The 25,468-nt window shown below is 54.0% G+C and overlaps 1 protein-coding gene across 2 annotated transcripts in view; it reads right to left on the reverse strand.

Annotated features, from left to right (window-relative positions):
• Nucleotides 1–13,119: 13,119 nt before the first annotated feature.
• The window catches only part of LOC113271230 (protoheme IX farnesyltransferase, mitochondrial), a 124,567-nt gene continuing 112,218 nt past the window's right edge, over nt 13,120–25,468 (reverse strand). For both annotated transcript variants that reach the window (XM_026521030.4, XM_026521031.4), the window contains one exon: nt 13,120–14,978. In XM_026521030.4, coding sequence (XP_026376815.2) covers nt 14,572–14,978 — 407 coding nt within the window. In that variant the 3' untranslated portion in view covers nt 13,120–14,571. The remainder of the gene's footprint in view (nt 14,979–25,468) is intronic.

Here is a 25,468-nt window from a genome sequence, read left to right on the forward strand (position 1 = left end):
TACTTCCCCAGAAGCCCTCTCTTAGGCGACAAGATGGCAGCCAGCAATAGCGGGAGTATTTTCTCAAAAGTACAATTCCCACTGCTCAAGTCAAAGTCTTAGGCTTGAATCACCTGGTCATGAGTCAGACCACATGACCAGTCCTGACCAGATCTCTGGGGCCAAGAGGATGCTGTGCTCCCACTGACCAAGCCCAGCTAACATGTCACCTGTGGTACCTGGTGGACAGTCAGCCTCACCCAAACCCTACGGGCTGAGGGCAGAAGGGGGTAGTTGCACGTGAAGTCAGGGAGTTGTTAGCGGAATGAAGGTGAATGCATGGCTTGGTGGTGAAGATAAGATAATTTGCTATTTGAGAATAACTCTAACACAATGGTTCTCGCTGGGGTGGGGGGGGGCGGTGATTACCTCCCCCGGGGGACGCTTGGCAATGTGTGGAAACATTTTTGGTTTTCACAACTGGGTAGTGTTACTGGAGCCCTGGTGAGCAGAGGCCAGGGGTACTGCTAAAACCCTATGGTACATATGGTACAGGACAGGCCCCCCTAGAGCAAAGAATTATTTGGCCCCAAACACCAGTAGTGCTAAGGACGAGAAACTCTGTTCTAGGGCCCTGAGTGCAGCCACGGCAGCTGAGACACATCTCATCAGAAAAGAGAATAAGATTTCTGTCCACGTCTCCTGACCACGTTTATGTCCTCAAGGTTTCGAAAACCGGTTGGCCCTCCAAGATGGGCAAGGGGCCGGGGTCCATTCCTGCTTCCTTAACTCTTGAGCTAAACTCCCAGCCCCATCCATCTGCATCTCAGCCATCGCGGTCATTGAGGTGACCATGTTAGATCCAAAGCAATTAGGTGAAAAATCCTAGTGGACATCTTATAAATCAAGATTACAGGCAGTAGTTAAAAGAGCAGATGGGGAGCACCGGCCTGTGATCTTGGGGAATATCAGCCAAGTGGCTCAGCGTGTTCTATCAGTTCTCCCAGCCGGTGTTCGGAGGAGACTGCCTCCCCATCTGTACTTACCGTTTTCTCGTCCATATTGGCTGGTAAAGGGGGGGCGCCAGGGTCAGAGCTCCTGGAGCCATTTCTTGGGGCTTCCAGTGGTACCCCTGTGGAAAGGCCATGTGTTGCAGGGAGATAGTGAAGGACTGTATTATCCCCTTCATGTTGTCAATTAGGATGCTTTTGGCTGCTGATGACTGAAATTGTTTTAAATAATAGGCAGTCCGTTCTCTCAAATCACAGTAAGGCAGGAGGTCCTACTTCCTCTTTGCTGCAGATTTTCTGTCTCTGTACTCCCTGGAACATTTGCAGGCGTCCCATCCAGGCACCACATGCTCGGAGGAGGTAGGATGGCCCCTTGTCTTACATACTAGGGGAGACCTTTCCCAGGAGCCACCTCGCCCACTCTCCTCATGTCTTATTGGCCAGGACCAAGCCACATGCCCATTCTTAAGCCAATTCCATTGCAGGTGAGGTGGGCTTGCAGAGGTTGGGTCAAGAGCCTCATCGCTTGGAGTAGAATGCATATAAGGTAGCTACCTAATGACCACCATACCCATTGAGTAGCGGGTCCCTGCTACCCTTGGCAAACCAACGTTGCCCTCCCTGGTATGTGAGTAGCAGAGTCAGGGTTTTACCTAACAACCAGGTCTGTTGTTCTTGTTGAATCTTGTCTAAGATTATTTACAAGTCTGAGTCACAATGAGATTGGAGCAATATTTAGTTACGAATAAAGAACTAGCTTAGGGCAATTCACAAGGCAGGGGGAACAGGCATTTCCTTCAATGGCGTCGTATTCGTGAGCTCCTCAAGGATAGGCATAAGTATAATATGTAAGAATATCAGAGTCGAAAGGAACTTTAGATTTTGTAGCAGATACAGGTTTTCATCTGTCCAGCAAGTCTTGGGAAAGTAGCCCCAAACTCTGAGCTTGCATAATACCGTGGGCTGACTCCCAAGGTATCAAAGCCAACATTTAACCAACGACTACACTATAACATAACAAAGATTTCCAATGTCTCAACTGGAGATCGAGGGAGCCCTGCTCACTTTCCGTTAGATGATAGAGTCTACACTGTAGGGATCGCTATGTGTAATATTCCACTCCAGGTACCAATGACCTTCTTCAGGACCAATGACCTTCTTCAGGACCAATGAGAATTTATTAAGGAAAAAAATGATAGCTAAGTTTTGACATTTGTGGTACATTAAAAAAATGTGCAAACACACATGAAAGCCAATGGCCTTGAAGCAAGCACATTTAGGAGCGATCAGGTGTCCTTTATTCATTGTTTCTGATTACCAATCACTAAATAATCTACAACTAATCTGGAACTTTCTACCTTGAAGTTAGACCCTTGCAGACTGTCGAGGGCTCTGTAATGCTTATCTGCTTGACATGAAATGTCCTTCAGGTAACTTTTCTTCTTTCAACTTCTTTTACTGACAAACTCCGTTAGCTCCATCTCAGTGAAGAGTCTTCCTATGGGCATCGTGGGTACTTCCTCCAAAGCTTTTAGCTTCTGCCCTTAGAAACAGTGGGTTATCTGTGCAAAAGATGGTGGCAGAGGGGACGAGACATCACCCCATGATAACATGATGTCTTGTTCTTGAGGGGTTCTCCACTGATGGCTTTGAAGAGGGAAGCTTCCACATTGTGAGCGGGTCTGTGGAGAAGGCCGGTGATTTGAGGAAGGGGGTGGCCTCTAGCTGCCGAGAGCTGCCCCACTGGCGGGACCCCTACAACCACAGGAGGGGAACTGTGTCAACAACCCGAGGGAACTTAGAAGGTGACCTTTCTGTGGTGGAGCCTCTGAGGGGACCTGCCTGTGAGATCCTCAGGCGAGATCCTGAGCAGGGGACCCAGACACCCTGTGCCCTGACTGGTGACCTACAGAAATCAGAGACAGTAAATGGCATGTTGTTTTAACTGCGAGTTTCTGGTAGCTTGTCAGGCAGTAACAGAAGACGAATGTACTCAATGAAAACATTTTTCTCGTCAGAAAATCCCCCACGCGTTCAGTATTATTCATTCGGTCACACGGTCTTGGGATCGACGGTGGGCCTGGCATCGTCTGAGGGACTTGGGATGGAAGTGGACTGAACAAAGATGGTGCCCAAAGGCACGTACTGTCCAGTGAGGAAAGGAATGGGTGAGGGACACAGACAAGCCAGGACACATTGCGTTAGGGCGCCCTGAGCGCTCTGGGGGACAGGAGGACCGGTGACGGGACGGTGGCTGGTTAGTTCTGTGGTCGTCTGGAGAAGGAGAGTTGCAGCTGGAAGAACCATCCAGCAAGGACCCTCAGGCCCAAGTGAATCCGGCCTGTGTGAAGACGGTAAGGGGGCCAGGGAGACTGGAGTACAGGCCGCAAGGGGAGCACACTGGGGGGTGAGGTCAGGAGGGTCCCGGGGTGTTCATCCTGTACGGCCTGGTGGGCCATTTACCCTGAGAAACCCCCGCAGGGTGCACGGCGGGGATGGTTTAAAATGATCTCTCCAGCAGTGGTAACAACGTAGACCAGGGCAGGGCAGGGAAGGAAGGGAGCCATTGGATTCCCCACCCCCCCACCCCCCAAGAGACGCCAGTGACCGTGACCATGACTGACGGTGAGAGGTGGCTGGACTCTGGCTCCATCCTGAAGATCCAGTGGACAGGATTTTCAGGGAAATTGGACACGGCGGAGGAGAGGAAGGGAGGAAGGTGTAAAGATTCTGGCGGAGCGAACGGGGAATGAAGGTCTGGGTGGGCAGATGGTGGGGGGGATGGAGAGCAGGAGTCTGGTGGGGCGTGTTGGGTCTGCAGTGTGTTTTAGACATCTAGATGGAACTGCCTACCAGGCAGGTGGATAGACAAGACTGGAATCAGCTCGAAGAGTCAACGCTGCAGAGACACCTTCAGGAGTCCCTCGTGCATGGCTGGTGTTCCCAGCCATGGGACTGCCTGGGATCACAAGGGGGTGAGGAAGGGGAGGAAGGAGAAGAGGGTCAGAGATTGAAGAAGGAGAACCAGCAGCCCAGGCTGACAGCGAGCCCCCAGCGAAGCCGGAAGAAAACCCAGCAGCCTTGGGGCTACTAGAAGCCAAGAGGAACAGAAAGCACGCAGCTGGGCCCAGTGCTGCTAAGAGGTCAAGTCAGGTGAGGATGGAGAATTGCCCATTGGGTTTAGCAACGCGGAGGTCACGGGTGACCGTGACACCAGCGGTTACAACAGAGCGTTGGGGGCGGAAGCCTGGTGGGTGTAAGAGGCCACGGGGGAAGGTAATTGAAAGCAGAGACTCTGCACGGCTCTCTCGAATTTTGCTGCAAAGGGGAGCAAAGGAACGAGAGGGCAGCCAGTAGAGGAAGTGGAGTCACGAGGGGTTTTTGTTTTGTTCTGTTTTCCTTTTAAACGGGAGACGTGGCACGTTTGTGTGGTTGTGGAAGAGATCCACCCAGAATAGGGAATCCGTGTTGCAGGAAGGAGAGGGGAGGTTTTCTGGAGCAGTGTCTTCGAACAGGGGAGAGGGAATTAGATTAATGCACGTACAGAGGGTCTGGCTTTAGAGAGAACAGCTCCTCCCGGAAGCCTGCCCGTGAGCCGACTCCCGGGAGAAGATGCTGGAAGGTGGGTGATGAGTCAGCCGTCGTTGGTGGAAATTCTCTTTTGATTGCTCCCTTTCTCTGGGAGGCAGGGAGTGGGTTCATCAGCTGAGAGAGAATGGGGGGAGGTTGGAGCTGGCGGACAGGGCAGAACGTGTGGACCGCGCAGCTCAGAGGCAGTGAGAGGACCCAGGCACATCAGGGCTGTGCTGAATGCCTTGACCATGAGCTGCACGGAGGCCACCCCGGAGGCGGCGGGGAGAGGGCATCCTCCTCCAGTCACCTTCGGCTGGCCAGATGCAGGCGTGAGCCTCCGGCTGACATTCTCGCCGAGTGAGCACAAGGAAATGCAAGGAACAGGAGCTCCAGGATGTGGGCCAAGGTGTGGCCATCAGCCCCCCTTAGCCAGCGGATGGGACCCAGGCGAGGAGGGCATGTCAGCTCTTCGTTTGAAGCAAGGAAGCCCGGCCACCCCAGCACCCACCCGTCGTGCGGGGTCTGCGTGGATTCCCGGCTCAACGGACTGCCTGCCTTTGCATTCTGAGCCAATCTGAAGCATCCTACTGAAGTTGGGAATGGCCTGTCCTCCCCCTGCACGGTCCATCAGCCGTCACCCAGAAGCACGTCCACACTCACGGACTGACCGTGATGGAGGACACTTTAGCCACCGGAACAAGAGCTCTCAGATGCGGCCACTGGGGCCTTTCAAGAGCTATTTGGCAGGGGAAGGGGGGGGCGGGGTTCTAAATGATTAGCATGACTGCCCCGTGAAAACACAAGCTGGGGCGAAGGCAAAGTGAATGCAAGAGTAAGGAGAGGGACAGGGCTATGGAAGTGGTAGAAAAGCCGGAGGAGAAGGAAGTGACGCTTACGGTGATGAGACCCCGAGAGCCCTGGGCTGGCTTGGAACCCGCAGACAGGGCCGGCACCCTGACTTGCTGCTATGCCCGACGGCCAACGTATATTTATCTTTTCCGTGTTGGGGGCTGCGGGTCTGTGGCCGATAACGTGGTCTTGAAGTGGCTTTCGTCTTGGAGCAGGTGTAGGGACCAGATGGCATCATCCTCGCGACGGAGGCTGTGGATGGAGGCCCTTCCCGCCGGGTCGCCCGCCCTGAGAACACGGCCACCACACCCTCCTAGCCCCTCGACCTGTCGCCGAGACGCAGCGGCGGCTGATGGGCGGCTGATCGCAGATTAGAGCGGGCTAATTCTTTCCTTCCCAAGCGGTGGCGGCTGCCGGTGTGTGTGTGGGATGGCTGTCTGCTGGAATGCTGGGTGCACAAGTACCTATGTTAGGGCCTTTGATCTCCCACTCCAATGACACAGATTTATCAAATGTTTGCCTCTTTCTGCCTCTTTGAAAGGCTGATTTATAGGACGCGGCCTTTGCCTCCCTTCCTTTCTTGAAATATGAAGTGTTTGTGAATAGCCAAGGTAATATTTAATATCCTGCCAACGAGGCTTTGCACTTGCTAACAAATGAAATACATCCCCGCCAAATGGCCCACATCTGTTTGGGCTCCTCTTTTTGACTAAACAAATTAGCATTAAAATACTTCCCCGGGGTATGCCAAGTGTCCCTTTCTAGCTGAGGGAGCAGGGACAATTCTGAGGGAGAGGGCCGGCCTGGGCAAGCGGGAGCACTGTGCGAGGCAGATGTTTTCCCCCTTCCCGAGGGTCTGGGGGGGAGTGGGTGCCCAGCAGGCTGGTGGCTGGGGGACGGTCAGACAGACCCCTGGCAGGCTGGGAGAGGCCTCTCCCTCTGCTCCCTGCACATACCCAGGGTTGGGGTGTGTGGGGGAGGCAGCCTCTGAAAAATGGACTGGCTGTCTCATTTCTGGCTCTTGATCGGGAAGCGTTTTACCCCAAACGATTCCTAAGAAAGCGGAAGTGTCTTCCTAGGAACATCTTATTTAGAGAAGAAAGTGCCCGAAGGTGAAAGGTGCCCATTAGGGTATTCTTTTCAGGCTCTGCCTCCCCCTGAGTAGGGGTCTGGCTAGGAAATCCCAGGGGTGCAGCTGATTTGGGGTAAAGAACAGGTAGGGAGATGCCCTGGGTTTTCATCTGGTATTTGGCTTTATGATAAACTGACCTTGATCCGCACCTGCAAATAGGTGTGGTCTTTCTTGACAGTGACTCCTGGACCACAGGTTTAATAGGGTCCGGACAACCATATCACGGGCAAAACCTTCAGCTTGCCGCCGTGGTGATGGGGGGGGGGAGGGTCTGTGGGTCTGCCCAGCAGCTGGGCCCTGCCTTTGCTGGGACCCCCTCCCCAGGGCCTGGAGGTTCTCTTTTGGGGCTCCAGCCATGGGCCCACTTCCTCAGTGCCCTGACCCCAAAGTCCCCCTGAGGACCAAACTAGAAGGTACTTCCCCTTCCTCAACCCGGTTCCTACCACATTTCCCAAACCATCACGGAAGGGGATCACTGCCTCTGCATGGGGGCTTGGGTTGACTTGAACCAGGATGAGTGGGTCAAGAATGGGCACAAGCCCTAAATCAGGCCAATTAAGGCCAGCATCTCAATGCCAAGACTTCCTTTTTTTTTTTTTTTTTTTAAGATCTTATTTATTTATTTGAGAGAGAGAGAGAGCGCGCACGCCAGTGATCGCACAGGGGGAGGAGCAGAGGGAGAGGGAGAAGCAGGGAGTCCGAGGACACAGACACAGGGCTGGATCCCGAGCCCTGGAATCATGACCTGAGCCAAAAGCATTTGCGTAACCGACTGAGCCACCCAGCCATGCCCCCCAACCACCCAAGACTTCCTTTCTTACTAGGTTTGGATAAGAAGCTGACTCCCAGCCACCAGTTCCCCACCCCAGAGGTAACCATAGCTACCAGGTTGGGTGTCCCCCCCCCCCCCCCCCCCCCGCCGCCGTTTTCTTCTAGAGCTATATTAGGCATGAAGGCAGGGGCAGGGATGTTTGACTGTTTTGTTCACTGCTGCATCCCCAGCACCTGCCACAGGTTAAGTAGTCAACAAATACTTGTGAATAATAGGGGTTCCCCCATCTTAAGGGGACAGAGCTTGCTAAGACTTGTGCCAACAGCAAGGAGAGGGAACACACTGCCGCCTGGATGGAGCCATGCCTGAAGCCAGCCTGCTTCTGGACCTTTCAGCTCCACGAACCAACACATTCCTTCTCTTAATTAGGCCTGTGGCAGTTTCCTGTCACTTGCAACTGAGAGTCCGAATGGAGACAAAGGTTGGTTAACAGTTAACTGAGGAGGGCATGCTCTGCCGGGAGATGAGCTGTGGATTTCTCTCCCAGTCTAGTTCTGGATGGATCAGCTATATTTTAGAGATGAACCAGTGCCAGGTGGCAGCCTGGGGGACCTAAATAAATGAATATGCTGATGGGTAGACTGGAGAGACTCAGAAGGGTGGGGAGGAGGAGGGGGAGGGAGGAGTTTCTGTTCCAGAACCTTTGGCTGAGGGGAGCCTGGGGCCATGCTCCCAGCCCAAAGACAATGCATGTCATCTAGAGCAAGCGGGTTCTTAGAGCACACTGTGCCATCTCACGTGACTGCAGCTCAGCCTGGCCAGGAAGATTTTCTAGAGCGTCAGGCAGAGGCTCAGGCTGTCGGTGCTCTGCATGCCTGGGGGAGGCAGGCTTGTGTGTGCAGGAAGGGTGGGGGCAGGCTGAGGCTGTCTGGGTCTCCCGCAGGAGCTCAGACCCGCGGTCAAGGCCATCAGGGACCGGCACCACCTTGTCTCCCAAGCTGGGACCCCGGAATATTCCAGGATCTTTTTACCGACCACCCAACCGGGCCTGCGGGTTTCCCTCTACCCGGCCTTTGCCCCTCTCCCTCGTCTGCCCAGGTTCAGACCCTTTATCCTCGGCTGGTCTCCCCAGTTTTCCCCATCTACCTTCCACACCATGGCCTGAATTTTCTTTCTAAGGCATGAACCTAGACTGCTATCTTCCTGCTGTCTTCAGTGGCTCCCCATTGCCCCTAGGGTGAAGGCCGGACTACTTCCTGAGGCATACACGAAGTCTGCCGATTCTGCGCCTTCAGTCTCCCAACCCCATCCGTCCCTTGCGCCCTTACTCCAGCCACACAGAGCTGCCTGTTCTTCCAGACACTTCCAGACACTCCATGAAACGTCCCGCAGGGCCTTGCTCACCCTGGTCTGTGCCGGGAATGCCTTCGCCCCCCCCCAGCTCCCCTCCACTGCCACATTCAGCCTGATGGCCAGTGGCCGACACTGAACTCTTCCCAGAGCGCAAAAGCCCAACTGAGACGATGCCTGGGTGCCAGCAAGCCCCATAAGGACAAGAAGGTGTGAGTGGGGCACGGAGAGCTGTAGGCTCACTTCGGCTCTGATGTCCTGAGTAGAGGGTGAGGACCCACAGGCAGACGGCCGTGGGATGGGTGTAGAGCTCAGAGGAGAGGGTCAAAGCATGCAACTGAGAGACCCAGGAACCAGGATCCTGGAGCAGTAGGTGTGGAGAAGGCCCAGGAGGGGCTGAGCAAACCCCCCACGGCAAGGCGGTGGGGCCCGGAGATGGTGAAGACCATTCAAGCGCTCTGGGTCAGAAACTTGGGGTGCCCCCCTGTGACTCCCATGCCGCTGCTGTGGTCCTCCCTCCCCCCGAATCTCCAGAGGGAATTGGGGGGGTCAGGGACGGATCTGGGTTCATCTCCTTATCTCACCTAAGGCCTGGGGCAAAGCAGCATAGCGCCCTGGGATATTTATTTGCTCAGCTGATAAGAGACTGAATAGCTTGAGTTAACCCACCCCCTCTAGGGGGAAGGTACCTCTCATTTTGGCATGTGTTTGATTGTTGAACCTGGGAAGGGGTGGTGGGTGGGGTCTTGCTTATATTTGTCTTGCTGATGTCTCTTGGATTGTTTGTTCTAGTCACCTTGCGGGCTTGAGATGTTCGGGGTGGGGCGGGGTTACCCTCCCTGCTCCCGCCAGTCCCCAGCTCTGCACTGGGCTTGGCCTTAGTGAGAGTAGCTGTCCTCCAAGAGTGGGTCCCCGCCAAGGAGAGACAGGCTTTTAGTGGCACCCCGTTTTCACCCACCCAAGCCGGCCGACCCGCCTTCTTGACCTTTGCGCTTGGGGCCCCCATTCTCTCGGCCTGCACTTCTCAGATGGGTCCCCCAGTGTATGAACTGGGTGGGGCTCCATTCATTTCGGCCAACCCGGGATGCGGGCTGGCTCTCACACGCCAGAGGTGTTAGCTGAGCTCACAGGTGCTGGGAAGGAGTCGAAACAATGACTTCAGGGGAAAAACGTAGCAAGACAGTGAGTTCTCTGCTAATGTATTTGAAAAAGCCAAAAAAAAAGGGGGGGGGTGCTGGAGAGGCAGAGAGAGAGAGAGATTGGCCAAGAAGTCCACTCGACTAAGGACACACGCTCTGCTGCTATGTACTTGAGCCAAGACAGCCCTGAAGATAGAGGAAGTGGTAAAAATTGACCACAATTCGGAAGACAAAGACTGAGTGAAATCAAGAAATGACAGTAACTCATCTTGGCTCAACATTGCTGATTTTTTGCCGGGAGCAGAAAGCTGCATCTGCCCCAGATTCAGTCCCACAGGGCCGGCGCCCCTCTCCGCCACCCTCAAGGGCTGGTCTAGGACTCCCGCAGAGACCGCTGTCCCTCTTCCGGGTCTGGCCACCTCCCGCTCCAGCGGCTCCCCTGAGGCCACCCACGCCTTCCTTCTGTCCCTGACCGAGCGCCTGCTGTGTCAGGCCTGGTTCTAGGGGCCAGTGGACACAGCGGTGAGAAACAGAGCTGCCTCAGTGGGGTTTTAGTCTAATGGGGGTGCCGGGGAAGCAGGGAACGGACTATAAACAGGTAAATACAAACATGCAGGTTGTATATCGATGGGTCCTAAGAGAGACGGGCGCAGTGGGAATGGTGCTTGGCTGGGTGGCCGTCTCAAGTTAGAGCAGGCAAAGCCCAGGAACACGTCGAGGACCCAAACTGGTGGGCAGCAGGGGAGGGGAGTGGTGGTCAGAGTCAGAGGACATTTTCCGGCCGGCGGCCTCCCTGATGGATCGCCGTGAGCGGTGACCCAGGCTGGGCCCATCAGAACGCAGGCTTGGGGAGGTCAGAGGCTGCCAGGCGCCAGGCCTCTTGGGTGTTCTGTGATGTGCCTGGCGGGGCCCAGCGACCGTGGGATAGAACCTGAATTAGGAAGTGAGGGCCAGAGGCTCTTTGATCCAGAACATCTCTTTACATCTTCTATTTGCTTAGGAAATTGTGGCCTAAAGATGCTGGGAAACTAATATATTTAAGTTTCCAACAAAGACTAAGCAAGTACATTGCTCTTGCTCACTTCTAGTCTAGGCAAATTAGTAGATAGAAACGTACCTACGGTGTGACAGCTGATGGGAAAGGTCCCAAAGCAGCCCGCCAAGTGTCCACGCCAATGGCTGGACCCTGTTTATCTTCCTCTTGCCTTAGACGCTGGGTTGCTTGACACCACTGACCCGACCAGAGGGAGAGAATGTGTCCCCGGCAGAAACAGAGCTTGGGGGTCATCCCTCGCGGGGCTCTAATTCCAAAGAACCAAGGCAACATCCCGATCTCCACTCAAGTCAAACGAGCTGCTCTCTTGGAACGTGCATGTCCTTAGACGGGACCCTCCTGCAGTCAGTTACAATCCTGATTACCTGGGGCGGGGCGGGGAGTCGGGGAGAGGTGGGTGTCAGGGACCCCGGCTCTAGCAGACACAGAGGAGTGAGCCTCCTGTCACACCAGGGGCAGCAAGCAGGAAAAGCTTTGCTCTGCTCCCAGCAGTGCTGCCTGGCAGAGAAGTGCTGGGTCCCCGCTGTTTTCCAAGCACAGCAGATAGGAGGGGAGGATGACGGCGGGGTGGGGAGAAACCGGGGTGAATGAGCGGAGGGAGATTCAGAGCCAAGCACGGCTCTCGGCAGTTTTGCTTTTCTCTTCCAGAACTGGCAAATGGGGTGCTCCCAGTGCATGTATATAGAAAGGTGTCTCTGTGGAGCCCATTTTTGTGTTTGAAAAGACAAAAACGGGTCCTGGGAGCAGGCAAAGCACTCCCCAGGCAGCTGTAGGCTTCCAGAGACGAGCCTTGTGAAGTGTGGTTTATCCTTATAACTGATACCGTGGCTTTCCTGAAAGAAAAGGAGGCTGGTACACTTTCCCCAGGGTCAGAGGGAATATTGTGCTAAGAAGCATCTTTTTAAAAAGCTAATAATGAAGCGGCTGGATGTGTCCTTTTCCCCTTTCATTCATTTGCGGTGTTCTGGAATAACCGGCCTCCTGGTGGAACCGTTTCGTATCTGAACCCCTTCCTCCGGCACAAGCGGCCCCTACCCCATCGGGGCCCTGGGGTCTAGTCTGGCGCTTACAGCTGAGTGGCTTTGAAGGACCCGGGTGAAAACTGATTAGTCCAGAGAGCATATCGCAGGCTGTGCTCCCGACGACTAATTCAGGAGCGGCGTGGGAGGTGTTCCCCAGGGAGAAGGGTCCTGCACTTGGGAACGGTAGGCTTGGGAAGTACAGGAGGAAGCAAAGAGAGATTTGTAAAATTTTTAACTTCAGATCCCAGGAGACATACTGCGTGCGTGTGCCCAAGGGAGCGGTCGTGTAGGCAAGACTTTCCAAAGATACCCCATTAAACAACAGACTTCACCCACCTGGGTAATGCTGATGAGCACGGAGTCCTTAGGAAAGGTGGTCAAGGTCAGGTGTGAAGAAACGAGGTGCCCCAGGACTCCGGGTGAGCGAGAAACATCCTGGGGCCTGGGGGGTAGTGGGGAGCAGGGGTTGGTCCCCGGAGCTTGAAATCCACGTTCAACACCGGGACCTACAGGACAGGGGTTTGGGGAGGTGGGGGGGGTATCTGTCTGCAGGGAGGTGTGAGGAGTGGCGGGAAATCCTCGAGGTGGCTTCACATCGAAGATCTCTGGAGAGAAAACGGGTCTGAGTGCTGACAAGCTGGCATTCATTTGCCTGGCATGGATGGTACCCAAGCCATTGGTATTTTCATAGCAGGAGAACGACAGGCCTAGAAGGCCCTGAGGATGATTTCTGTGGTGGTTTTGAAGGAAGAAGGGAGAGACTGGGGGATTCCAAACTGAAGGGAGGGTGAGGGTGGGTGGGTCATGGCTCTTCTTCTTAATAATCATTATGCTTAATAATTATGCTTATTATTCTTTGGAGTGTACAAATATTAAAAATCAAGTGCGGGGGTGCCTGGGTGGCTCAGTCAGTTAAGCATCTGAGTCTTGATTTCGGCTCAGGTCATGATCTCGGGGTCTTGAGATCGAGCCCTGAGTCGGGCTCCATGCCGGGCGGGGAGTCTGCTTGGGATTCTCTCTCTCCCTCTGCCCCTCCTCCTGCTCTCTCTCTCCCGCTATAATAGATAAATAGATAAAAAAAAAAAAAATCCAGTGTGTTCACTTCCACACCTTGACACCGAAATACTGATGGCGTTCTACTCGTCTGCTAGCTCGTAAAAGTGAGTCAAGTGTTAGCAAGTCCGTCAGGACCAGTGCAAACTCCATATGAGGTGATTAAAGAAAGGACCTCACACACGCTTTGTTCTTACACACCGGTTTATTGCAGCAGGAAAAGAGAAACGAGGCATTTTACAAATTTGAAGGCTGCGACAAGGTGTCGATGTTCTTTGCAGACGTTCTTCCTATGCCACGTTCCCCACAGTAAAGAACCTGGATACAGCCAAGAGGTAATATTGCAGATAAGTAGAAACAGGGGTCAGATCGTGTCTGCAGTCGCTTTAGAAATTTCTGAGAACAGGCACATTGCAGGGACCGTCTGAATGTTGTTTTAACTCCCCGAAATGAATTCTTCCCGGGCAGGAGTGCCCCCAGGAGACGGAGTCACGCAAACATCCTGTTCAGCATCAAGACCTTTCGGCAAATGGGGTTCGACAGCAGACTAGTGGTGTTCGTGAAGGGCGAATGGAAGGAACCACAGGTGACTGAGGCCACACCTGGTCACAGGTTAACTCACACAACTCCCGGAACCGGACACATCCCCACCAGGAGTCCAGCCCAAGCCTCTGGCTCTTACAGCCATTGGATGTATGGGGGCTAATTTCTGAATTCAGAAGGTACCTGGAGGGAAATATGTTTTTTACTTAAGGGGCAAGAATGTGAGCTATGTGGCTGGCTAGGCCAGCTCACCTTTCTTTGGATTTCCCTGCTCAGTCAGCCGCAGTGGCCGAAGGGGGACAGTAACGGGTCAGAGGCAGACGGACTGCTGGTATGAAGTGTAGCGCCACCCTTCCAGAATGAAATGCTTCAGGCGCCCCCTGTATTTTGAGCGAACTATAAAGATGCCTTTGATTCCTTGGAGCCGTTGAAATGCGGACCCGTAATGGGGGTGGGCCGGGGGCTGGCAGTCCTGTCCGAGATCCCCTAGGCAACCGTTTGGAATTCTCCCTTGGAAAGTCGGGCGGCGGCGCATCCTTGGTATTGTATTATTGTCTGGGGGAATATGCGGTTGAGAATATATGTGAGAAAGCTGGAGCCGGGGCTCCTGGCTCATTCGCAGGAGGGCCAGCAGTGCGCACAGCCTCCGACATGGCCCTTCAGGGACCTGAGGACACAGGACCACGGACACAGTCCCGGGGCTCCCTGCATCTGGCCACCTCGGCTGGCCAGGTGGGGAGTGTGTGTGTGTGTAAAAAAGGAAGAGGTGCACTTGTACATCCACAGGAGGAGGAAAAAAACAACCGCGGTGCTGGAGGAAGAAACAGATAAAGACCCTTCCAGAGAAGATTCTCTTTGTATTCATCACCTGAGCCAACCTATTATTTGGGGAGCATTTGGGACGTTATCATTTAAAAAAAAATAGTGGGGTGATCACTGAGCACCAAATCATTTCACGATCTTGTACTAAAACCCAGCAATTTCCCTTCTGGAGCTCCGGAGTTACCAAAATATTCTTGTCTGACCGCAAAGGGGGAAAAGAAATGCGCGTGTCCCTGTACGCGTTTTTGTGTCTCTCCCACGCGCCCCCGGGTTTCAACTCCGAGGCTCGCCCCCCGCACCGCTCGCCCCCGGCGGCCGCTTGCACATGAGCATCAGCAGCAGAAGCAACGGCAGGTGCCACAGGCTGCAGAAGAAGAGCTTCCGGGAGCTCTTCCGGTCCGCGTCGCTGTAGAACCGGAAGCCGAGGTAGGAAATGTACAGGTTGATGGGCAGGGAGATGACGGGGAAGGTCCACGTGGTGACGTGCAGGGCGGGCGCCGCCGCCGACAGTCCGATCAAGGCCAGGCAGTGGCGCAGGGCGACGCGGCGGCACAGGGCCGGGTGCGTGACCGACATCATGCAGTAGCCGCCGCGGGAGTAGTCCTCGCGGAGGCCCCAGCTCAGGGCGTTGAAATGGGGGAACTGCCACGAGTAGAGGATCCCTCCCAGGAGGAAGGCTCCTGTATGCACGTTGGGGAGACAAGAGGGAAAGCAGAGAGAGGCTGCGGTCAGAGGTGCGCAAAAGCATCATTTCCCGGCGCCCGAGGTGCTCCCTCCGCATTTCACGCGGCTCTCAGATCCCCTGCCAGTCTCTGTTCTCGCCTCTGCTTGTCCAGGTCAGCCTGGCAGTGAGACAAGCCTGGGGGAGGGGCGAGTGCACACTCTCCAAGACCCCCCAGCTTTCTCACTACCGTCCTCCCCCCAGGACACGGAGCACCCGTGGCTCCCGTCCACGCATGTGCCCACCACATTGTAACCACCAGGGAAACCCCTGCACCTGTCAGGGGGACCTCAGTGTGAGGGCTTTGGTTCTACTGGCGGGGGCGCTTGGGGGGAGGCAGAGGGCCACCCAAGTCCCACGCCAGCCTGGCCTCCTGGACAAGGTCCCCGGGGTGGCTGGCAGCTCCCTGCTCCCAAGGACAGTACTGAAGGTAGTTCCTGGCCCACACTGAGCCTCCTGGCTTTTGTCTGTGTCCTGACTGTGTCACGGTGGGCTGCCAGGTTTCCAGGGCAGGGGTCTGCCCCGTTCCATACGGCCTGAACCGTGGGGCAGGAGGTCCGAAACCAGCGTGTGTTCAGTCAATGGAGCGGCGTAAAGGGACATGGTCCCCGAGCAGGAGAACTCGTCTGTGGCTTTGCAGGTTTTCAACAAGGACATATTAGGATCTCGCACAGCATTTAGCCCCTCTGCCTGGAATAGGGCCTTGCCTCACCCACAGGGTGGGATGCAGGCTGCCAGTTATGGAGCACCTGCTCAGACAGAGACTTGCACGCTGTTTAGCTCATTTACTCTTACCTCTAGGCCGTTAGGTCGGTTTTATGCTCATTAAGTGAGCCAACACAGCTCAGACGATGTTAAATTGCACAAAAAGAGGTGAAGGAGGGATTGAGAACAAACCTGTCTGGTGTGGAGACCAGCTCCCCTACCACACTAAGCCGCCTCCCCCAAGTCCTGACTTCAGGGTTGCTCATTCCCATGCAGGTGACCCCCTGCCCATTTACTCACAAATGGTGTGTTTGCTGAGCACCTCCCTGCCCATTTACTCTCACACAAAGTGTTTGCTGAGCACCTCCCTGCCCATATACTCACGAACGGCGTGTTTGCTGAGCACCTCCCTGCCCATTTACTCAAAGTGTTTGCTGAGCACCTACTACTAAGTGGTGAGCACTGTCCCAGGCACTGGGGATAGGATGGTGAGCACAAATCCACACGTGCCCCTCCGGGGGTGGGGTGGGGGGGTTCACCAGCAGGGCATTAAATCAAGAGCCACACCACTGAATCTACATTACCACTCAACAGCTGTGCAGGAAAAGTTCGTGCCGTGAGGACACAGAACAAGACCCAGTTGAGGCAGGCAGAGGAGACGTCTCTGAGGAAGGGGCATTGGAACTGATCTCTGTGGGATGAGTGACCTGGTCCCCCGGGGGCTGGCAGAGGGAGAAGTCGTCACGAAGGGGCAGGAAGGTGCACAGCGTAGCCAGGGTATTAAAAGGAGGTGAGAACATGTGTTAGGGTTCCTAGAGCAGTCTGTCACGAGAAAAAAAGGTCAGTTTGCCTGTACGATAATTTAGAAAAATATTATCAAAATCAAAAAAGGATGCGAGTGTGGCTGGAGGGGATGGGCAGGGTGCACCACCCCAACTCTGCAGGCCGTGCTAAGTACGGTTCGATCCCAAACGCAAGGGAGATTGCCGTGGAGAGATGGTGATGTGTTTAAGGCTGTGAGTGTGTGCACACGGGCACATGGGGAGGGGGCGCGCGAGGAAAGGGCAGCGGTGTCACTTGACCAATCTGTGAAGGAACACACTGGAGGGGCCCCGGGCAGGCAGGGAGGGCCAATCAGGGGCTGAGATGAGGGGTGACAGGAGCTGGGATCAAGGTGGTGACAGTGGGCTGGAAAGAGGACGGACCTGAGAGGGCTTCGGGAGGCCAAGTGGCAGGGAGTGAGTATGAAATGAGCAGGGGAGGGAGAGGGAGGTATCAAGAGGGGCCCCGTGGAGATGCCCTTGAGATGACAGGGGAGACAGGGAGGACAGCACAGGAGTGTGACCTTGAGTGTGTTCAGCCTGACACGCCTCTGGGACATCCAGATGGTAGCCAGGCAGTCGTGAAGACGGATCTGAGCCCGGATGTGTGTCCGGGAGCTACTCATAACTGCGTCTGCCACTGGGTAAGCCCCGGTGTCCCATCATTACGTGCTCCTGTGGTTTCTGCTTGAATGCAAGTTCCTGAAGGGCACGGTCACTTCCCTTGCCTCTCTGGGGCAGAATATAGAAAGTGCTCGACGCCACTGCAGAACGGGCTCCACCGCACCAGTGGAGCCCCCCGAGGTTGCTGTCTCCCAGCACTGATCTGTGAACCGGCAGGACCAACTCTTAAGGATTCTGCCTCCCCTCCTCCATTCCTCCCTCCTCTGGGCTGCTCTGCCTCGGTGCCTTGCCTCCTGGGGCCCCCGGTCAGGAAACTGAGAGCTCACTACCCCACTGTGTCATCTACCCTGGCCAGCACCGGCCTGCACAGAGGTTGGAAATTTGTCACCACGGTCCTATGGCAGGTAATGAGCATTTGTTAAACCCCTCATCTGTGGGAAGGTTCACAGAAGGGGCGGGGGGGAGTACTACTGCTAAAACAGAGCTCAGCAGGCGAGAAGGCAGCTTAAATAATTCAGAATCGTTCAGAATAACCAGGCTGGGGCTTCCAAGGTCCAGCAGGGGCCCTGTGGTGCCCACGCCGAGGAGGATCAGAGGGAATGAGCCTCTCTTTTAATCTCTGATCTGTATTCCTCTGCGGTGTGGGCTGCACAGCGACAATAGGGGCAGGCTTTCTCGGCCCCTCACAGACAGAATGGTGACTTTTACTCATACTGTTCGGGGCAGACGTGCGCCCATTTCTGAATTCAGCCTGGTAGGCAGTTGTAGCATACCAAGTAGAACTCGGGTGGGTGCAGACTGCACAGGACTGGGGGCCGGCTTTCGGGTCCAGTGACGGTGGCTCTCGAGTTCCATAACTCAATCAATTCCTTTACAGCCTTCCAAGATTACAAAAGAACCAAGACTTGATGCGCGCGTCCCTGTTTCGGTAAGGTTGCTGCCAAATCCCTCCGATCCGTTTTAACCCCGTCTATAAATAAGCTGATACGTATATATTTTAGTTCATGTAAACGTAACTCCAATTTTCGCGATGATAATGGAAGCAGCCACTATTCGTGGACTCCATTCCCTTGGTGAACAGATGGCGGGCATCGGCCACGTGCCAGGCGCCATTCTAGACGCTAACGGGCGGTGGGGAGCAAGACTGAGCCCCGTTCCAGGTCTGGAGGGAGAGACACAGGAGCATGCGTGACAGTGATGAATGCTATTTATGGTCAGAACAGGGCCACGCGATGGGGTGGCTGGAGGCTCACGGCTCGGGGAAGGCCTTCCCAGAGGCCACATTCACACCATGCCCCAACTCAGTGAAAAGTGCACCACATCGGGTCCTGCAAAGGGTGGCTTCAGCTAGGTTTCTGGGACAGACTGGCGGCTGCAGCGAGGGACGGGGAGCCACAGCCCGGGGGCCGGGCCACGTGGGCATCTGTAGACCGATCAGGCGTCATGGGAGCCATGGGGGTGGCAGACACGGATCCTTGTACTCAGGTGGGGATCACCGGGGACACACACAGGTGAGTGCGTTCATGGTGGAGGCACGAAGAGCTCTATTTGGGGCCATTTTGAATGTGAGGTGCCTGCAAGACATCCCAGTTAAATGCCTTGTGGCGGTCACACGCCAGGCCTTGGGTGGAAGAATTATATGTCCACTCATGCTCACGACCACCTTCCAGGGGTCAGATCACTCCCTTCTTACAGATGAGAAGATTCCTTAATGTGCCCACCCAGGAATGTTCACATACATCCTTCTTTTAGAAGGATGTTGCCCCCATTGACTCTGACTGATAACAGCAGACCACTGGGTGCCAATTCAAATGTTGCTGTTGCTGGGTAGAGTTGGGGCTTGCTGGAAGGAGAAACTGCATTTGCCAGTTTATTAGGGGTCCCAGGACCTTAGAAAAAAGTTTGTTTCCCTTAGGCACAAACAGACAGTCTCTGTCTCGACAGTGAGTGCTCCTGGGGAACTGCAAAGGACAGAGGGGAAGGTTGGACTTCTCCTTTGTGTGCTGATGGAAAAGGAGATCATAAAAGGACCAGGAAAGAGGGGCGCTGTTAGATTCTCGGGGCCTTGGGGCACTCTGAGGTCTCGAGCATGAGGTACGGGGAGCAGCCCGCCTGCTATCTGGGACTGGCCTCCCACCCAAAGGGTCTGAACAGATTATGGGCTGCAGTGATGACAACCGGGGCACAGGGGGAGGGGGGGAGTGGACAAGGCTGAGAGGTGTCCTGGCAAGAGACAGGATGTCAGTGAGGACTCAGAACCGGGGGAGGGAATCGGGTAAGCCAGGGCCCGGCAGCCCTTCTGCCGCTGTGTTGAAAGAGCTAAGCAAAAGCAAACTCCACCGGGAAACCAGGCTGGAAACGGTTAAAATGATCCCGGCCCCAATGTGGGCTCTTGCTTGCCTTTCTCAAAAGCCCTCTTTTTTGTGTGCCAACTGGAGTATTCTGTTTTGCTCAATATGCATTTTCGGTTATGCTTCTGCTTAAAATAACATAATTAAAAAAATCATTTTCATAAGAGTAGCATGCTGCTTTCTATGCGAGAGGAAATTGGGTGTGGGTTTGGCTCATGTCACAAATGAAAGAGCTTTAGAAATCACAGCTTAGCTTTAATGGATTGTAATCAGAAAACCACCACCCCCACACGGTTCTACTTGGGCTCTCGTACAAAAGATGTAAAACAAATTGCTCTCTTCATCAAGATAAGGTGAACCGGAACAGGAAGACTTGGATTAGTCCGGGGGCTGTGGTGGAACCCACCTTCCTTGTGGGGTAAACACAGAGCACTCAGTTTACTGACTCAAAGGCCTCCGCTCAGCCTCACTCCCCCCCCCACCAGAGCAGTCTGCTGTTCCTGCGCCTATCCTCTGGGACCCACTGTGTGATGAGAGGTGCAGTGTGTTCTCAAGGCCTCTGAAGGCCACCTTAGGGGGACTACTTGTGGGGGACACAGAAGGGGAAGACCGAAGTCAGCCTTAGGTCAGGGAAGGCTTCCTGGAAGAAGTGATGTGTAAACTGGGATCTGAAGATGCTCTCTGAGTCCCAATCTATTCACACACACTGTGCCTTTTCTGCTTCTTTGCAATGTGTTTTCGCATTTTCCTCCCCACCTCTGTAGAACACACGCATTGTATTTGGTTTAATCATATCCGTTCTTTTAGGCAAATATTTGTTGGTCTTTGACTATATAAAATACCAAAAATCTAGGATGTAAGTGGCGTCTCTGGGGGCATGGTTCTCCAGAGGGCAGCACCTTCCTGGCGTCACGAACCCACAATCCCAGCTCAAAGGCAACACTGGAGAATAACCAGGTGTGTCCAGGGCATTATTTCTCCTCCTCCAGATACAGAAAATGGACACCAGCCCATCTACCATGCTGTGCATGTGTGAAGAGCAGGAGAGAAGCCACATCTCGCGGCACCCTGCTCTGATTAGGGGGGCATATGAATATTAGGTGGGGCAAGGCTAACCAGTGTCTTCCTGGTGACTCTTTGCAAATACATGCGGTTTTAAACCTTCTCAAAACATCTATCATTTTTACGCCATACCGACCAAGGCGGGGGGGACACACCTCAACCACTGCAACCTCTGCTCGGGTCGGGTGGAGAAACACTTGTCCACAGCGTCCATCCATCATTTTGTTGGCAAACAAAGCCAAGGCAATTGTAGCCACATGGTTTCCCGAGAGGACACAGACAAAAATCTTCAACTTGGTGCTCTCCCAAAACAAAATTCCTTTTGGACCGGGGTTCAGTGGTTTCAGCTTGCTTCCTCTGCTGCCTGGTGGGCTCACATTCAACCCCTTCCCTCCTCGACCCCAAACCCATTCATTGTCCTTCACTGCCCACCCATGGCCTTGAAAAAGACAAAGAAACAGCTCCAGTGAACCTTGGTGCTGGGCTGGGGCGGTCTGCCCTCCCCAGTACAATAGGCTGCCTCCTAAACGTGGCCCGTGGTAGCCGGTCTGTTCCCTGACTGGTTGTATTTGTGCTCTCAGGGCTACATGGTTATGTAAACCGGGGGCTGGCCGGGGAGCAGAGCCAAACCCAAAGCTTCATGGTCACAGATTCCGAAGCCTTCCCTTTGAGGCGGAACACAAAGGAGCTTGTGAAACAGGTCGGCTTCCACTGTGTAATAGACTTCGAGGCGCTGGGCATAAAGGGAAGAGGGTGTGGGGCCAGTTGATCAACCGCGCACTGACAAAAGGCAAGACTGCGGGTCCTCTGAAAATAGGGACCGGAGTGGGCAGTGACAGCTTGCCCTGGAAGAATTCTTTGGAAGTGACTCAGGAATGATGAAGAGGCTCAGGGAGAGGGGCACAGGCGCTCTGCCTCCCTCACCATATCGCGCACCGCCCACCGTCCCCGCAGAGTCTCCTGTCCCCACAGAGTCACCCGAGGCTTCTGTCTGAAGGGAGACAGGGGTAAAGGAAGCACAGGGCTCTGACTCTGAAAAAAACTGCCCCCCTCTTCTTTTCTTACCATTTCCCTACAGGGAAGTTTAGTTTGGGGCATCTGCAGGTTCTCTAAGAAATCCCAACGTTCTGTACTCCCCTAGCTCACGTCTCAGGGTATTTCCGTCTTTCTTATCCCAATACTAATATGTTCCCTGAACAGGACTGACTAAATGTGCACCGTGTCTGCCAGAGGCTGCCCTTCCGAGGCATTGTCATTTCCCTCAGGAAGGCACCGGCCGGGCTCCCTAAAAGCTGTGGTCAACTGGTCAAGCCCGAGCGGACTTCCTCAGTCGTACCAAAGGCGGCCTCCAATTATACTGTCAGTCTTGGGTCTAGCAACTTATTTCTAGTACGTTCTTTCTCAGCCTTTTGTGGGTTTTCTCTTCGAAGAGAATAGGGCTCTAATATTGTTTGGTTTGCTAATATTCCCATGAAAATGTTCCTTATCCACCCTGTCTTTAAAAATATCATTTATCTTAATTAATGAGACCCTCCGAGGCTAGTTAAGGAAAAAACATCTCACACAAAATGAACACAGACACCTACTTTCAAGTTTCATTTCAAACAACCAGTGTTCTAAAGGGAATCTTTGAAAGTGCTCGGGTTCAACAGAGCCAGGTACTTAAGACGGCCTCAATAAATATTTGTTGAATGAGCGAGTGAATGGAACATTCCCTCTGTTCTAGTCTCTTTTCTCATCCTGGAATAAAGGAGGTAAATACAGCGAAACAGTATTTAACATTTTGTAGTTTACCAGCTGAGGCTAAAAAAAACTCCTTCTCTTTTTTGTTACTAAAACCATCCATCTGCCAAATGTCACTTCCCGATAAGGGCCCAGGGCTGAGTCCTCATTTGTAACTGAATGTTGGCTGACATAATTAATGTTTACCACACAACAACATTTGAATTACAAACCCAAGGCAATTTACACATCAACTCTACAACACGGTCACCCTGGCCCGTTCCACAAACTCCCGAGACCTGGGATCGGATCAGATTGGGAGAAAGGACCAAACAGGATCTGAGCCTTTGTGAAGCAATGGGGGTGATGGGGAGAGAGAGGGAGAGAGGTGGCTTTGGCAAGGAGGAGGGGAAGGTACTTTACCCCGAAGCCCCCAAGATAAACTAAAGTCGTCCCTGGAGGTAAACACTGTTGAGAAGCCTAATGCTTGTGGCTCCAGGCCCGCTGCGGGCTGGACTGTCTGCAGCCGGCACTTGATCTGCGGCGCCCCCCTCCCCAAAGCAACCCTCCCCGGGGCCTCTCCCGGGTCACTTCTCTCCCTGCTGTCCTGGCCATGCCAGGGGCCAGAAAGCGGCCCTCTTGGTTGGCCTTCCTGGGTTGTTTTTTTGTTTTGCTGGTAAGCATTTGTAATGTTTTCTGTTAATAGCAGTTCAGCTTTAAAAGAAAAAAAAGGCAAAGTAATGAGGCAGGTGGGAGAGAAGGCCTAACCCCGCGTCTCGGAGGGAAGTGGATACAGGTACAGTTCCGTTATGATGGCTACACTTTTATGGACGAGACGGCCGCCAACGGGGCTTTTGGGGCCAGGGCTGGGCATGTGACAATACAGCCCCGCCGGGGACAAAAGCCCCACCGCGCGCTGTCTGTGCAAGGGTAGCTGTTTCCAGCGAGAAGAGCTGGAAAGAGCGGATACCAAGAACTCACACTGGTTTGGCTTTCCGGGTTTCCCTCCGCTGATCTGTTCGGCTCCCCTCCCGCCCCAATTCCGGCCTCCCTCTCCAGATGCTGGGGTACCTAAGGGGCATGTCAGACACAAGCGCTCTGCACCCACACTGCCCGGGCAGCAGCTAGAACAATGAGAAATGCTTTTTTTCACTGATGAAAAAAACAACAAAGTAGCTGGGGGGGGGGTTGGGAATCAGAACCCCATGGGATGTCCTTATGCTTATTTTAGGTTTTCGGTCTTGACTGGAGGACGGAAGGCAGTGTAATCTCTCTCTTCAGGGCTCAGGCCCTCTGGAGGTCTTAATTGGCTCTGTAGCCACCACAGAAACCACAAAAAGATCTAGACGCTGAGAAGGGGGAAAAGTACTTTGGAACATTAACATTTCCTTACTCCGCACGGCGTCTGGGATGCAAATCGTTTTCTAGGGCTGCTTATTTTGCATCTTTCTTCTCAGCTAGACAGGTCTAGAGGCTGTAGGGCTCCACTGCCCATCAGCCTCAAGCTCTTCCTCTCCAATCTTGCCGACCGCCTTCCGGGCCCAGGAAGGGCCTTTATGGAGGGTCCCATGGTCAGGCTGACTGAGGGACCAAGGTATCGGCGTTGGGTATTGGATGTCCTGGCCGAGGAGCCAAGGAAAGAGGCCGTGAGGGGGGCAAAGGCATGGACAGCATTCAGTGGGCCTCCCTTCACACGCGCACCCCACATCCACTTCCACCTGGAGGTTCACGGGTGTCCACATGCTGGTCTTTCAAAGGAGGACCGGATTGATGCTTCACTAAATATGAGGGGTGGAGTGTGACTAGGGAAGGCAGGAGGGTGGAGGCCAGGCCCAGGACAGGTAGAGGCCCCCCGGAAGGGGACAGGAGGAGACAGAAGGCACACAGGCTTGGGAGGACCAAGGAGGGCTCAGCAAAGTGCTGCTTTCCAACACCAGGGAGAACCCACCTACGGTACACTGTTAGAGAATCCTCAAATCCGGGCCCTGCTGCTCTCCTGCTGAAACCGCCAATGGGTCTTTAGCGCCTTTCAATAAAGTCCGAATTCCTCAGTGCCCCGCACACAGTAGGTCCTCACTGCCAGCCGGGGCAGGCTGATGAGCTGAGTGGGTGGTCTCCCTGCCCCTCCTCCACCCTCCTCTCTTCCTTCCTATCAATGCAGTTCAGTGGAGTACTTCAAAGGCTCTTCTGTTCATATGCTTCTCCAAAGTGATCACTCTTTGGAGGGTCAAAGACAAAACGATCTGGAGATCCCACAGAAGGGAAGACTTCAGGTGTAAGGTGGACTGAATTAGAATTCGGGGGGCAGTAAACCACACCATAAATGTGTGCCCTGCCCTGCGCCTCTAGGATTTGAAGAAAAAGGATGTAATACAGGTCAACCGCCAGAGGAACGTCTGTCTGTGGTGACACCAATCTGTTTCAGACGGCTCTGCCTGAGTTCAGGTAGGTGATGGGGTCTCATTTTTCAAGATAAACATGCATTTTTACCCTGCAACCTAAGTCTGGCCCTTAGCTATCCCTCATTAAGGAATCTGTATACAAATGACTGAATTTGGATTACAGAATGACTGTACCCCAAATTTAAATTTTTTAAAAAATTTTAAGTATGACTATTAGCATTTCAGCCAAACCCGCACCGTCCCTGAACACGTAAGGACTCCTGCCTGAATGTGTAGTCCTAAGTGGGAAGACGTTTGCAAAGTTCTTTCTTTCTCTGGCCTCTGGGGATGAGCTCTAGCCAAGACACGCCGAGGCTCAAAATCCTCTCCAGGGAACCTCCTGGGAGGACAACAAAGGCCTCCACCCTCACCAAGAATCTAGGTGACCGACAGATGCCATAGGCGACCAAGTTCTGCATGGCCCTGGACCGAAGGCCCCCACCTATCTCCAGTGACACTGGTCTCCGGGGCTGTCATACTCGGCCCCAGCCGTGACTCTGTCTGGGAGTTCCCAGAGAGAAAAGGGAGTTGTGGGGGCCCGGTTCCTTGAGGCTGGGTTTGAGGAGCCTGCATAAGGTTCCGGCACTCCCGGCAGGGTACGGGGCTGTGTCCATCAGATAGGCAGGTGACTTGGGGCACCGCATCGCTGCAGATGGGGGGCTGCTTTCAGGGGCCCCACCTTGGACGTCTGGGCAATCACTAGAAAGGTCTGGAGAGGTACAG

Source organism: Ursus arctos, unplaced genomic scaffold (assembly GCF_023065955.2).
Source record: "Ursus arctos isolate Adak ecotype North America unplaced genomic scaffold, UrsArc2.0 scaffold_14, whole genome shotgun sequence".
Taxonomy (NCBI): Eukaryota; Metazoa; Chordata; class Mammalia; order Carnivora; family Ursidae; genus Ursus; species Ursus arctos.